The sequence below is a fragment of the Cebus imitator genome, unplaced genomic scaffold (assembly GCF_001604975.1).
Source record: "Cebus imitator isolate Cc_AM_T3 unplaced genomic scaffold, Cebus_imitator-1.0 Scaffold27, whole genome shotgun sequence".
NCBI classification, from domain to species: domain Eukaryota; kingdom Metazoa; phylum Chordata; class Mammalia; order Primates; family Cebidae; genus Cebus; species Cebus imitator.
The window spans coordinates 6,796,620-6,810,293 of NW_016107342.1; the positions used below are offsets into that span (position 1 = coordinate 6,796,620).

The 13,674-nt window shown below is 37.8% G+C and overlaps 1 protein-coding gene across 5 annotated transcripts in view; it reads right to left on the reverse strand.

Annotated features, from left to right (window-relative positions):
• Positions 1-1,589: 1,589 nt before the first annotated feature.
• Positions 1,590-13,674, reverse strand: part of MBD5 (methyl-CpG binding domain protein 5) — a 486,298-nt gene continuing 474,213 nt past the window's right edge. For 4 of the 5 annotated variants that reach the window (XM_017523152.2, XM_037736599.1, XM_017523150.2 and 1 more), the window contains 2 exons: positions 8,399-8,474; positions 5,049-5,632 (listed from right to left, as the gene is read on the reverse strand). In XM_017523152.2, the coding sequence (XP_017378641.1) occupies positions 5,561-5,632; positions 8,399-8,474 (148 nt within the window). In that variant the 3' untranslated portion in view covers positions 5,049-5,560. Of the gene's footprint in view, positions 5,633-8,398; positions 8,475-13,674 lie in introns of all 5 variants that reach the window. The other variant, XM_017523149.2, reaches the window with a different exon arrangement.

Here is a 13,674-nt window from a genome sequence, read left to right on the forward strand (position 1 = left end):
TCTTTGCACGTGCCATTCTCTTTGCCTCAAACATGCTCTCCTCCACCCTCCCCGAAGCCACACATTCTTCCTTTGCCTATTTTCTATTCATCTGTCTCAGATCCCTGTTCAAGCCCCCACCCCCATTAAATGAAGTCAGCAGCCCTGCCATGTGCTCCCCTATCCCTTATCATCCTTTCTTGTACTTACATGTTTGTTTGGCCGTCTCCTTTGTTAGCTCTGTGAGGGCAAAGAATGAGCTTGTCTCATTCGCCATTGTATCCCCACGGCTACGCACAGACTGTGTGCACACACACTGGCACTCAGTAATAATGTATTGAATGAATAAATATATCCATGATACCACCAAGCTCTAAGGAACTGCTTCCGTCAGAACTTACAAAACGATTGCACAACAACTGACACCTGAACTAGGCTGTTGTAGAAAGCTGTTAAAATATATATATAATGTGCTCGCCTTAACCCAGTTCTTCATTTCAGCCAAATGGAGGCAGGTCCACTATCTTTGGAAGCCTTCCATCACCTGAAGCTCCTTGTATACGCAAAGAGAGCTATTAGTTTTCTTGCAAACTCTGAGCCATGAGTATTTAGGTATCTGTACCGAACTACTACTTAAGCGTTCTCAAAACATGATCACCTGGGTCTTAGGATCCAAAGTAGCAAATGTGTTCAAAGTAAATCTGGCATTAATATATTTACTCCTTTATCCAAGGACTGAGAAGCACTCATTTGCATGGAGTTGGCTGCTTCTAGGAATCAGGTTTCTGTTGATTACTGCATGCAAATGTGCCCATATTTCACATAGACATAGGCCTAACTGATTCCATTAAGGCAAAGTGGTTTTCAAATCTCCTTTTGCCCTCCCTGCCCCCCCCCCCCCCCCCCACCTCTCACCCTGGGAGTAATGTTTGGAGTCATTTTCGATTGTCACACTTAGGAGGAGGTGCTACTGGCATCTAGTGAGTAGAGGCCATGGATGCTGTCAAATATCCAGTGATGCAAGGGCCAGGCTCCACAACAAAAAATGCCCTGGCCCCAAATGTCAATAGTACCAAAGCTGAGAAGCCTAGGTTGCCCAAGTCAATAGCCCAAGGCTGAGGTGACACTCTGTAGCCACTTTTGCTCACAAAAACTAGACCCTACTCATCTGTGTGGTGCTTTTTAAGACACATGGAAACAAAGACAAGAATAAGTTAAGAAGCAATAATAGGCTGGGCTCTTCCCCTGCCTGATATTAGAACAAAAGATGTGTAGTTTGTCTCTCAAAAAGAATAATTCAGTTGGAGAGTTTTCCTAGTAGATTCCTGTCATGGATCAAAGAATCTCCTATGGAAATCTCATAATTCAAAGCATTCAGCATTGAACTGAACAGATTCCTGGGTGTGGAAAGGAATTTTGGTGAAATCAAAACAATATTTGTTTTTCATATTGAATATGTTCAAGTCGTTTTCTTTTCCTATGAGTATAACCATTTGGACAAAAATATCCACTTGAAATGCAGGTGAAATGTAAACTGCTACACTTCTACATAGACAATCCAGTGTATTTATACTTAATCCATGAAGGCATGATGTTACAAAACACAGTTGTATATTATGAAGCCATCTGGCATCAAATTTTCCAATTTATAGACAACTTTGTATTTACATAACAAATTATTAAATCAACCATTTTTCTGGTTTATAAAAGGTCACTGAGGTACACACACAGTGTGTATAAATGCAGATAAGGCTGGTAATACATATTTATAGTAGATACAAATTAATCTTTCATTTTTGAAGATAATGCTTTTTATATATTTTTTCTATATCAGACTCCCCACTGTTAGCAGGATTTCCCATGCTTGAGTTGTTTATTGCTTTTTGGCTCACTGATTTAATATTCATTTCTGGGTTGTTTACACATATGAATTACTAATGTTCTTATCTCTTTGGCTAATGCAAATGTGATAGAGTGAATAAAAGAAAAAGATAAACTAATTCAATATTACAGTTCTGGCTGGTTGATAATTTTTGTTCATGTCCCCCAAATGAATCAATGCACAACTCGTTTGATAAACTACATTGAAAAGTCTTGAGTCTTGCATTATACCATTTGGGCATAAATGGGCAAAGTAAACGAGATATCACATTTTCAGCAAGGCCTAGTGTTTTGACTTTCTTTTCAGAAAGAGCAATGCCACCAACATCTTAAGCATCTTAGATTTTAAAATCTTAATGCATATATGCTTGTGACTTATGAGGGAACACTACAATCTGCATGGAAGATTACCAAAGTTAACAACAATGTGCTATCATGGTCTAAAATGAGAAATGAGTCACCTCATAGGATATAAGAATCTTCATAAAACTTACAGAAAGTGAAACAACTGCCCTCTTCTCCTGCAATTTTGAGTGTTATGTTCAAATAAGAAGGCTGTGTTTACTTAAACAACAGACATAGCAAAAACTCAAAGTCAGGGTCCAAATAAAAGACTAAAAGTGGCCCATGATATCACAAGGGATGAATATTCTTAAAGCATTTTCATTCATAATGGCACTAAAAAGTACAAATGTTCCTTTAAATAAACAAAAACCCTGGTTTGCTTTGAATGCTACAAACAAGACAAATCACACAAAAGCTGCTCAGTTAATTTTCACTCATTTGAAATAATTTTTAAAACCTTCTTAGAGGTTTAGTTTATTCTCCTTGTGCTTCCTAGGCCTGTTAAGGGACACAAAATAAAATTAGATTTCCTTTTCCAGCAGGGACTATTATGTTCTTCAAAGAAGAAAAAAATTTTCATCTGTTTCCATTCTTGGATTTGTTTCTTTAAAAAGTTTATTTTAGGGAATAAAAATTTTGCTAACATAGACGGGCTAGCCTTCATTTAAAAAAATGAATTGGCTTCAATACAAAGAGAAATAAATGGCTCTATGGGCAAAACTGAAGTGTGAGTGACCAATTTTTTAATTGTAAAGTAGGTGCAACATTTAAAAAAATGTTACAGCACTTCATGACCTGTAATGGTAACAATATTTACATTAACTGCTTACGCAAAACCACATAACGTAAGAGAGAGAGAGGAAAAAGAAAAAAACCCCACGTAGACTGAAACTATTACACCCAGCACCCATATCAAAGCCATAGCAGCCAGTGAGATCATGGGCACAAACATACTTTACATGTTCTACTGATGTAAAGTATACAGTGGGAGGGAAGCACAAACTGAATTAGCTCAAAATACCAAAAAGAAGGCTTGGTCAACATAAACTCAGCCTGAAGACAGAAAAGCAAAGGCTAAAAACTCTACATATCAACACATACACACATACAGACACACCCAGCATACAAACACACACGTATGTCTGTCTGCGAATAAACACAAATGTGCAGGAAAAAAACATAGAAAAACAGATTGGTGCAAAAAAAAAAAAAAGACATTAATGGTTTAAATATACTAGCCACATCAACTTTTAACTTATAAAAATGTGTCAACTAAACCACACAAACGATTACTTCATGGGACTGTATGAAGGAACCGGGCAGGCAATCCCACCATTACAAGAGAGACAAAATGAACCTACCCCCTGAAGGAAGGGTTCCTACTTTGAGGTCATGAAGCCCAGGATAGCCAGTTGCATTCCATTAGGCTTGGGTGTAGAGGTGAGAGTAGGAACAGAGGGACAGAGAGACACAGGAGACCTAGAGGAATAACTAAGAGCTGTTGCTATCAAAAGTGAGCCCAGGTAGCATGCTCTGTGCTGTGGCCCCAAGAAGCCAACTCAAGGAATGACCTTGGTCTCCATTTTCCTGAGTTACTGGAACTCTGCTACATGACAGGACTGAGGAGTTTGGGGGCTGGGTGGGAAAGGAGCAGTAGGAGAGGTGGTGGGCAGTTTGAGGTGCTGAGCCTGCTACTGGAGAACCTCCTAGCAGCCTGAGCGGGAGACTGTTGCGTGAGCCCTAGGCTAGAGGACAAGGCAGTGCTCTCTAGGGGCTTCAGGGTTTGGGGGAGAGACTGGTGGTTCCAAGAATAAAGGGATAATAGATCCCTTCTTTTGACAATCTATCATTTGAAGTCAGGCTGGAAGCCTAAACTTTGCTTAACTGCCTGGAAGACAGGGTTATACCACCACCACAAAAATTGTGAGAAGAAGACGGAAAATTATGTTGTGCTACATTTCTTATTAATTACCTTGTACTTTACAATGGCTCACAGTTTCAGGTTTGTATACTTGTAATGTAGTATTTTCTCTCTACATTTGTTTCACATTTTTTCTTACTTAATATAATATAAATAATTTGGTTAATAGATTTAACCTGCACATTTTAGCCACATTAATATATATAAGAATCTGTTAATGGTATAAATAATTCTTTAAATAAAATAAATCTGATATGTTACACAATACTGATAAAAAATTGCCATTGCTAATAATTTTGTAAGCCACCTTAATTAACTTCTGGATTAAGTAATACTGACGAATGGATATGAAACTTGCTTTGATGATTCATATTTATTTTCGCCACTACAAAAAAAATGAATTATAATCAACCTTACCTCTGATAACGGTTGCAAAATGGGGCTTTTGCCTCCATGTACGGAAGTAGAAAGTTTTATCTTGTTAGATATCATTTGCAAAAAAACCCCTCAACTCTGAGCACCAGCAGTGGTGCTGTCAGTATAAGCTATCTGCTTTAACAGGTGGCTATCAAATGTTCACTACAGAAATGGCTGAGGAAAATATTCCATCTAAGATTTTTTTTTATAAAACCTATTCTATTTTAAAACTTAGGTAAAAAAAATATGCAACAAATGGTTGCAGTTTCTGAATTCTTAATTTAGACCTGTGAGCTCTCATCCCTTTAGAAATCTGCAAGGCTGCAATTTCCTAGACACCCAAAATTGAGTCCAGTGCTTCCAGGCAAGGTTCATTCCAAACAGACAATATAAATGGACACTCAGTGGTGTGCAGTGTATGTCATAATTCAGATATTACATCATCATGCCTTTTCTCTGCTGTTAAATACAAAAACAGCATCTTTTACATTATCATAGAAAAGCATTTAGGTTGTATTTTTATTTATCACTTTACACTGGTAGTCTCTGGTAGGTGTACTCCATAGAAACCAAAGAATTTTGTACACTATTTCTTTGTACAATAAAAGATAAAGTGTGCATTAGGTACGCTTGTACATGACAATATTGTACAATATTTACATTTCTGATATCACCATGAAATTCTGTATTTTCTATATACAACATTGAAAATTCTTCAGAAACATTTGGACTATTTCTTGGAATCACAATTTAGTATTATAGAAAAAGAGTTTCTCAGTAATCTCTTGACCATTTATCACTCTCATCACACAGAGATTTTGATTGGTTTTTCCAGCATTCATTATCCTTCCTGATCAAAAAAACTTTCTATCACTGTTTCTTTAGCACCCTGTGGTGGTGGTAGCTATCTGCCATAATCTAAATATTGATATAACAGTGGCTATATCAATACCTATATACAGATACATCTGTGCATGTTCCTTTAATAAACACTGCTCATTAGTGGAGTAGTCTCTGTTATCTGGAGATCTTCCTCCTCTTGGGTTTGGGGGGTCTCATTTGTCTGTCACCCTGTGGGATTTGGTGTACCTGGAAATAAAAAGGTAGAAAAAAACAACAACAACAGAGGATGAAATCACAAACACCATACAATTTCTGACAAAGAAACAGGGCAGAGAATAGACTCTGGCTTTCACTTTCAATTACTGATCTCCTCAGGCACTCAAAATGTTTACCAAGACCCCAGATGTCAGTGTGCCCACAGTCACTACAGAGAATGCAGAATACCAGAAACTAATAAGCAGTGCCAACACTCTGGGGGCGCCAATAGAGAGTGGAAAACAAAGGATGAACCGGACAAAATCAACTATGGGAAATGCAATGTGCAGTTGCTACCCCCATTGTCCATTTAAAACAAAAATAAAGCCTTCCCTGTCAGAGACCCTAGATGACCAATTTCACTACGGCCTGGAAGAGTGGATAATTACACACCAAACATGCTTCTATTTTTTCTCACTTTGTCACCTTAGTTATTTCACAACGACTAGGAAGGGTCACAAATTATAAGAACATGCACACATAGCTCAGCCCAAGGATGTTTGTTTATGAGAAGAATCAAAATGGAAAAGAGGATTCCACATCATCTGTTGGCAGATCTGATAAATTCCATCTATCATCTGTTGGCAGTCTGGGAGGAGCAGTTAATACAACTCACCTCTCTTTACATACTAATACAGGAATTAGCAACATTTAGTGCTGTTCATTAGGTTGAGCAGTGGCTGGGCAGCATCAGACAGCAGGTATAATTTGGAGGAGGGAGTGATCAAATTGTCTTGGAGCTATTGGTGGAAGGGAGAAAGGTCCAAGACCCAGGAGAAGAGGGATGAACCCAAGGCAATGGTGTAGAAAATGCTTAATCAGCATTTGGACACAAGTCCATTGTAGCATTTTCCCACTTTCTGTGGTGTAAAATTTTTACCCTGGTCAATTTCAAGCTCCCAACCTTATGTCACAGAACTTAAGAGTTAGGCAGAGATGAGTACAATCAGCTCTCAAGATCCACAACAAGTTGGTTCAATTATATGCTTAAAAATAATGTTTAGACAAGAGCAAAGGGCAATGTTATCCAGACGCAAATGCAAAATGCTTTAAAAAATAATATTTAAAAATTTTAAATAATGTTATGGGTTTCTCAATCTGCCTATTCTTCCTAATCTTCTCCATACACATTTTTTAAAAACCACTAGTCTGTAGAAAAGAGCCAAAACTTTTTATAAGTGAGGAAGGAAACTTTTTATAGCTGAGACGGCAAACTAGTAATCTGTGGACCAAATGTGGCCTGAGATGGTATTTTGTTTAGACATATGGCACTTTAATATTTTTAAAAACGGTGTCAACACATATAAATAAGAATTTTTACCTCTAGATTTCTAGTTTCACATGAAAAATGGGAAGAACCTGCAACATGAACACAATTTCCCATGTCTAAGATCTGCTGGAGCATGGAAGAAATGCCTTCTGGAGACAGCGCATGCCGCTCAGGTTGCCCTGATCCTTATTACTCTCAACTACCTGATTTCCACAAGGACCAAATGTCCTGAGGCAGAGTCTAGAAAGACGATGGCCAAACTCATTTTCTTTTTCCTGGGCAGGCACATTCTATGCTCTATTTCCTATTCCACTTGAGTTAAGAAGGCTTTGTGATTAGGTCAGGTCAGTAGAAAGTTAACGGAACGAGCTTCTAGGCCTGGCTCATAAAACCTATGCTGGCAATATTCCTAGCACGCTTTCTTCTTTTGCTTTCTAGGCAACGCACAAAGGATATAATGGAGCACTCTGAGGACCTAAGAGAGGTGGACACTAGATACAGAAAGAATCTGTGCCCTGGTTTGGAGCAACCCCTTCCTCAAACATCACCAGATTCAAGTGGGTAATGGCCTTTACTGTGCTGAGCCTCTAGACTGGTAGCTTGCCCCAACCCATGCATCTTCACTGGCATTTCTCATCCATCCCAACTGCTGTTTTCCCATACCTGGCCCACTTTAGTGATATTATTTGCCTGGCCCTAGAAAACATTTGAGTTTATAATCCCCAATCTAGATCTTTCTTATAATTTTATCAGGAAATTTAATGTCTCAGGGCTTCAATTCACCCATCTGTGAAATGATGGGTTGGTTGGATTCCAAAATCTCTAAAATCCATACTAATTCCATCATCCAATTGCCATTGGATGGTTTGTTGGGATTCAGAAAACCCTGTAACATAAGGTCAAGGAAAAGAAATTATTTCTCATGCTAAATAGCCTTAGATAATTTACATTTTTTGGAGATTATCACAATTATATTTTAAGTATTTGTATCAGTCAATGTGTGAACTGGAGGGTAACGATCAAACTTCTCACAATCAATGCTATTATATGCCCAGTTCAATAAAAATGGGATATGAGAGGTCTATATACTCTTGATCTGGACCCCACTGTTTAATTTCACTTTTTGGTTCAACGGACAGAGAGAAATTTGCATTACTAAATATATAGGCAATAGTAATGGCCACAGCCAGTCACAGAGTCAAATGCAGAAAGCTGTGTGAACTTTCATATTTTGCTGCTCATATTTTAAAAGAATGTTATGTGGCAAAACAAAAGTTACTTATCTCAGGAAGAAAGACATAGTTAATGCTGGCAGGTTATTTTTTCTTAAGCGACTTTGAATCTTTTCTGATATTTGTTTTCTTTTTCCAGATTAATTTAGTATTGCTACGTGAGTTGTTTGGCAATATTCAAGAGAGTTTACCAAAAAGTGCAACGCAATTTATTTTCAAAGAAACACAGTATAATGGAAAAATAAATTAACTTACAGTCCCCGACATTTTGTCCAGTTCACTCATGGCCTCATGAATAGCAGCTTCTAAATGGTTATTTAGCTTTCCACTTCTGGAATTAATGAAAACAACACACCAGATTAAAAAATTAAAGAAACAAAATCTCAGTGTAATTTCCTAATCAGAAAACGAAAGAACCAGGTCCACCAGAGAAAGTCAATTTATAATCGCGTTTGGAAAATTCAATGACAATACATCACTCTGGGATTCTGACCACTGAATACTAATGATTAAAGTCACAGAACTACTAAAAAAAGTTTAACAGACTGGGGGGCGGAGAGATGGGCTTTTTTCTCTTCCACGTGCTTCTTCCACAATCTGGTGATTTGAGAAGAAAGTTGGGCCACGGGTTCCCTCTCCCAGCGACGCCGCTCACGCTCCCTGGCTCCAGCCGGCCCTGCAGCGCTTCTTGTTTCTCAGGCAGCCTGGCTGTGAGTACTAGAGGAAGGGCGGCGGGGCTGAACTGCAGGCTCTGGCCACTAGGGAGCTCCCTCTGCCCTCTCTGCAGCGTCCTGGCTCTAGAGCAAGTGAAGGCTGAAATCCCGGTGCACGTTCCAGGTGGGATACAGCTTAACTCTGACGCACCCGAGGCTCCGAACCTGGCCCCCAGCACATTTTCCGAAAAACCAAAATGATGTAACTATTTGAACAGAGAAAGAGTGACGGCCTCAGGGTGCCTATCACTTCTCTGTCCTTTTCTCTCCACTTAGCATTCCATTACACATATTTGGCCTGAATTACACACATGGTACATCTACCATTTTTGAAGCTTATATCTATGAAGCTATTGAACTAAAATCAGGTAAATTCATGCCAGCCACCTCTGTGGTTATGTACACTTTGCCCATCCTGACTGTTAACTTGTTTTTCCTTCTTTATGCAAATAAATACACCCACACACACCTTTTTTTTCCCCAAGTACTAAGGTGATTCTTTTCATTCGTCCTGTCATGACAATTACTAGGAGAGCTGCTGGAGGTAACGTTTTCATTACAGGTGGTTAGCATGGGTTTCCATGAGTTAAGTCCTATCTCAGCATCGACCATGGAGACTGGAAATTTGCAGTCGTGGAAGAATTTGACTTACTGTCGTATTCAGTTTGGTTAGCATAGCGTTTTGAATCACTTTTGAACTTTAGTTCAGTATACCATAGCTTTCACTAGGTTTGATCGTCACACACCATGACTGGACAATGAATACACTGAGTTTCTGTCTACACTTTGAGAACTCCGAGTTTTCCACCCCTGAGTACTATAGTGCTAGACATACCATAGAAACTGTATGTATTTGCTAAATAAAAATATTTGTCCAAAGCTGGCCCAGATGGTCCTGTTTCAAAAAAAATACGTACTTAGGTCAGTTTAACTGAAGCGAAAAATTAGTGTATTAGTTTTAACCAAATTATAAAGGTAATATGGCATCAACCACTTTTCTCCTACCTTTTGCTGGCCGTGTAAGCTAGTCTTTAGCTTTTACACTTTTGTCATTTATTTTTAGAAATTTTAAAATGCAGAGAAGTATGTAGGATAAAATAAACCTAACATATTCCTCTCCTGGAATGAAATGTTAATAAATTACATACTTCCTTTAAGTCTTTTATATTAAAAAAGAAAAAAAAAAAAAAAAAGAAAGAAAGCTGGAATTCCCATTTGTTATCCATCCTGGTCCCCTTTTCCCTCACCTTACCATCTCAACTTTTAGTCTGCTTTTATGCTTTATATAATTTATCCATGAACAGCACCTAGTATGGTTTTATGTGGTTTTTTTTTGATACACACACACAAAAGGTGTTATGATATACATACTTGTCTTTTTTCTCCTTATAACTGTTAAATACCAACTAGTTTGTATAATCTACTCATTCCTTCTAACTGGTATATAAGAAGTGTTTTTATTATGTATCTACTGTATTCCATTTACCTACTCATTCCAGTTTCAAGGGGGCCCTGATATCTCATGGAGTCAGTCTCAGTTGTTTTCCTAATGAGGTATCTGCTAAGCAAGGTCCTGGGAGCCCTCTGCAAGGCCACCTAGGGATTGCTGAGGCTGGGCTGGGGCCCCTTTTGCAGGCTGCTTGGCAAGGATTCTGACAGTATTATCACTGCCACATTGCCCCACAATATCACACTTTGTGTAATGTGTTAAATAAATTTATCCTTACTATTTCTTTTCTTTTTTTTTAGACGGAGTCTCACTCTGTCACCAGGCTGGAGTGCGGTGGCATGATTTCAGCTCACTGCAACCTCCACCTCCCAGGTTCAAGCGATTCTCCCGCCTCAGCCTTTCAAATAGCTAGGACTACAGGTGCTACTGCGCCTAGCTAATTTTTATATTTTTAGTAGAGACAGGGTTTCACCATGTTGGCCAGGAAAGTCTCGATCTCTTGACCTTGTGATTCATCCGCCTTGGCCTCCCAAAGTGCTGGGATTACAGGCGTGAGCCACTGCACTCGGCCTACTATTTCTTTTGTATAAACATAAGTTTGATGTATTAACATAAGTTTTAAAAGACATTTATTTATTATAAATTTTGATAAGATCTTATGAGTTTAAAATTGACTATATAAAGTTCTAAATATTTAAAATGAAGTTACAACATTTTAATGAAAAACCTCCAGAGAACATTGGTTCTCTCACCTTTAATTTTAGTAAAAAAAAAAACAATTTGATGGAATAGGTGTTATGACAACTCTTATGTGATACTTCATAGCTTTTAGGGATAATTGGTGAAATCAATTATTATGAGAAATCAATTCTAATTTTGTAATGAAGAAAATGGATATTTGACTAGAGTTTTCAAAAGCAACAGTCATAGGAAAAAGTTTTTACCTAACCATGAAGAACTGCAATAACAATTACCACTCAAGCACAAAAACAATTCAATATTACTTGTTGAAAAAACCAATTTCATGAATTTTGTCATCTCATTCTTCAAGATATTTCAAATATTTGTAAACACCTTGCATTAATTCAAGCTAAATTAGTATAATATTTCACCTTTAACATACCTTAATAGTTGACAGAGGGAGAAATGACTTCTTTTGGAAGAGAAAAGAAATACATAGATGTGGAGTGTGAAGCTATTTGTATACAACATGAGATTCGAGAGGTAAAGAGAGACTCTCCCAGATGTCAAATCTGGAGATCAGTTTTTTTCTAACTGGTCAGGTCAGAATGAACTTACAAGAGGAAGAAAAAAAACTCCACAAATTCAAGAAATGAACAATTAGTCAAAATTCAGCCTTCCAGTCCAGAGGGCCTCCCTGTGGAGTTTCTTCTGCTATTTTCTATTCCCCGCTGACATTTAATAATAAACATTTTTACTAATGGACACTCTAAAACCTACTTGATTAAGTAATAGATATTCATATAATCACATTTCTAATTATTAATGGAGATAATTGCCACTTTTCAACTTCATTGCCTATACTGTCACACATTATCTTTATCTTCACTAATTTTTTAAAAAGCCAGGTACACATCTATGAATGGTACAAGAAACAAAGGAAATGAAAAGTTGCAAGTTGTTCTACATTGTCAGGTTAGAGTTTAAGTGACTCACTTCATATAGTATGTAACAAATTTGAGTGAGACTTAAAAGTCAAGAACCCTACACTCTGAAACCGAATCTATGGAGAATGAATGCAGATGTAAGAAAATTTAACATGGTAAGTATCATTCCTTGGTTTTAAAGTGAAAGTGTGACTTATTTAATCACTTTGTTGTTTGCCAGCTTCACAAAAATTCAGGTTTCCAAAGAAATGTCTATGTAGACAGAAGATTTGTTCCTCACTTAAATGAAAATCATAACATATGTAAAAGCTATGGAATTTTTCTTTAATAAAGCTATTTCTGCTTTTAAGGACAAAACTGCCCTAAGTAATGTGTTAAATAAATATGTTACTACTAGGATATAATTAGAACATATGTTTAAAGATATTTATTTGTTGTACAGTTTGAGGACACTGAGGATTAAAATGACTACATAAAATTCTAAACATGTAATATGGTGGTAGAATGTTTCAACTGGGAAAAATAACACAGTTTTGTTTCTTTCACCTGTATCTTTATAATAAAAATAGCTATTTACTAAATACCATGTGCCAAGTACTGTGCTGAGGCTCTCTCTATGTTATCTGTATTACAACAATCCTAAAGTAGGATTACGCCCATTTTAGAAATGAAGAATTTAGGCTCAGGGACATTGTGAACACACAGCTATGAAGTGGTAGAAACAGAATTTGAGTCCAGGTAAAAGCCAAACTCTTAATTATATTGTTCCAAATGCCACCTTCCTTTTTCAGTCTTTTCCTCTTTTCTTCTTCCCCTCAGTCTACAAAAGCAGTCAAATCTTTGTCAATTAAAAAAATCTTTCTTTGTTATTTTTTAGGAAATTTTCACATTATGGGTAGAAAGAAGAGTAAATAATCTACATCTCCTCTCTCCATTTCCTTATTCTTATTTAGTCATCAACCCATGGCCACTTTATGTGTACATCACTCTACTGGAAACTGTTCTCACTGAGGTTACCAGTGACCTTCAAATTGCCCCATCTAATGGTGATTATTTTCAGTTCTTTTCTTCCTGGACCTCTGTTGATCACTTTATCCGTCTTTGACTCCTGAGACTCTATCCACTTCCCCTCATTCTCCTCCTCCTTACTGACCACTCTTCCCATCTTCTTCATTCTTTCACATGTTCAGTTTTTAGCCTACTGTTCTTCAAATTGGTCAAAGTACCTCTGTGTGACTGCAGTCATTTGTACACTCTCAAATACTGCTTCTTCCCAGTTTCAGACATGCATGTCCAGCCTATCCTGCAGGCACCCCCAACTGTACTCAATAGCTTCCCCCTGTAAACTCCATTTCAGTCAGTGTTTCTACCACTTACCGAGTCACCCAAGCTGAAAGCCTGAGAGCTGTCATTGATTTTGTTTCCATTCCTTCAAATTCTGATCAATCACCCCATGTTCTATTTTACCTCCAATCACCCATATTCTGTCTATTTTACCTCCTAAATATTTCTTGACCACATTCCTTCTCTTCCATCCTCATTCCCAACTCTGTCATCTCCTGGTTTGGATCCTCGTTCTCCCTTGTATTCTGCCATGGCTCCTGAACAATCTCTTTATCTTCAATATTGTTGCCTTAAAATTTGTTCTCTTGGCCGGGCGCGGTGGCTCACGTCTGCACCGAGGCGGGCGGATCACGAGGTCAAGAGATCGAGACCATCCCGGTCAACATGGTGAAACCC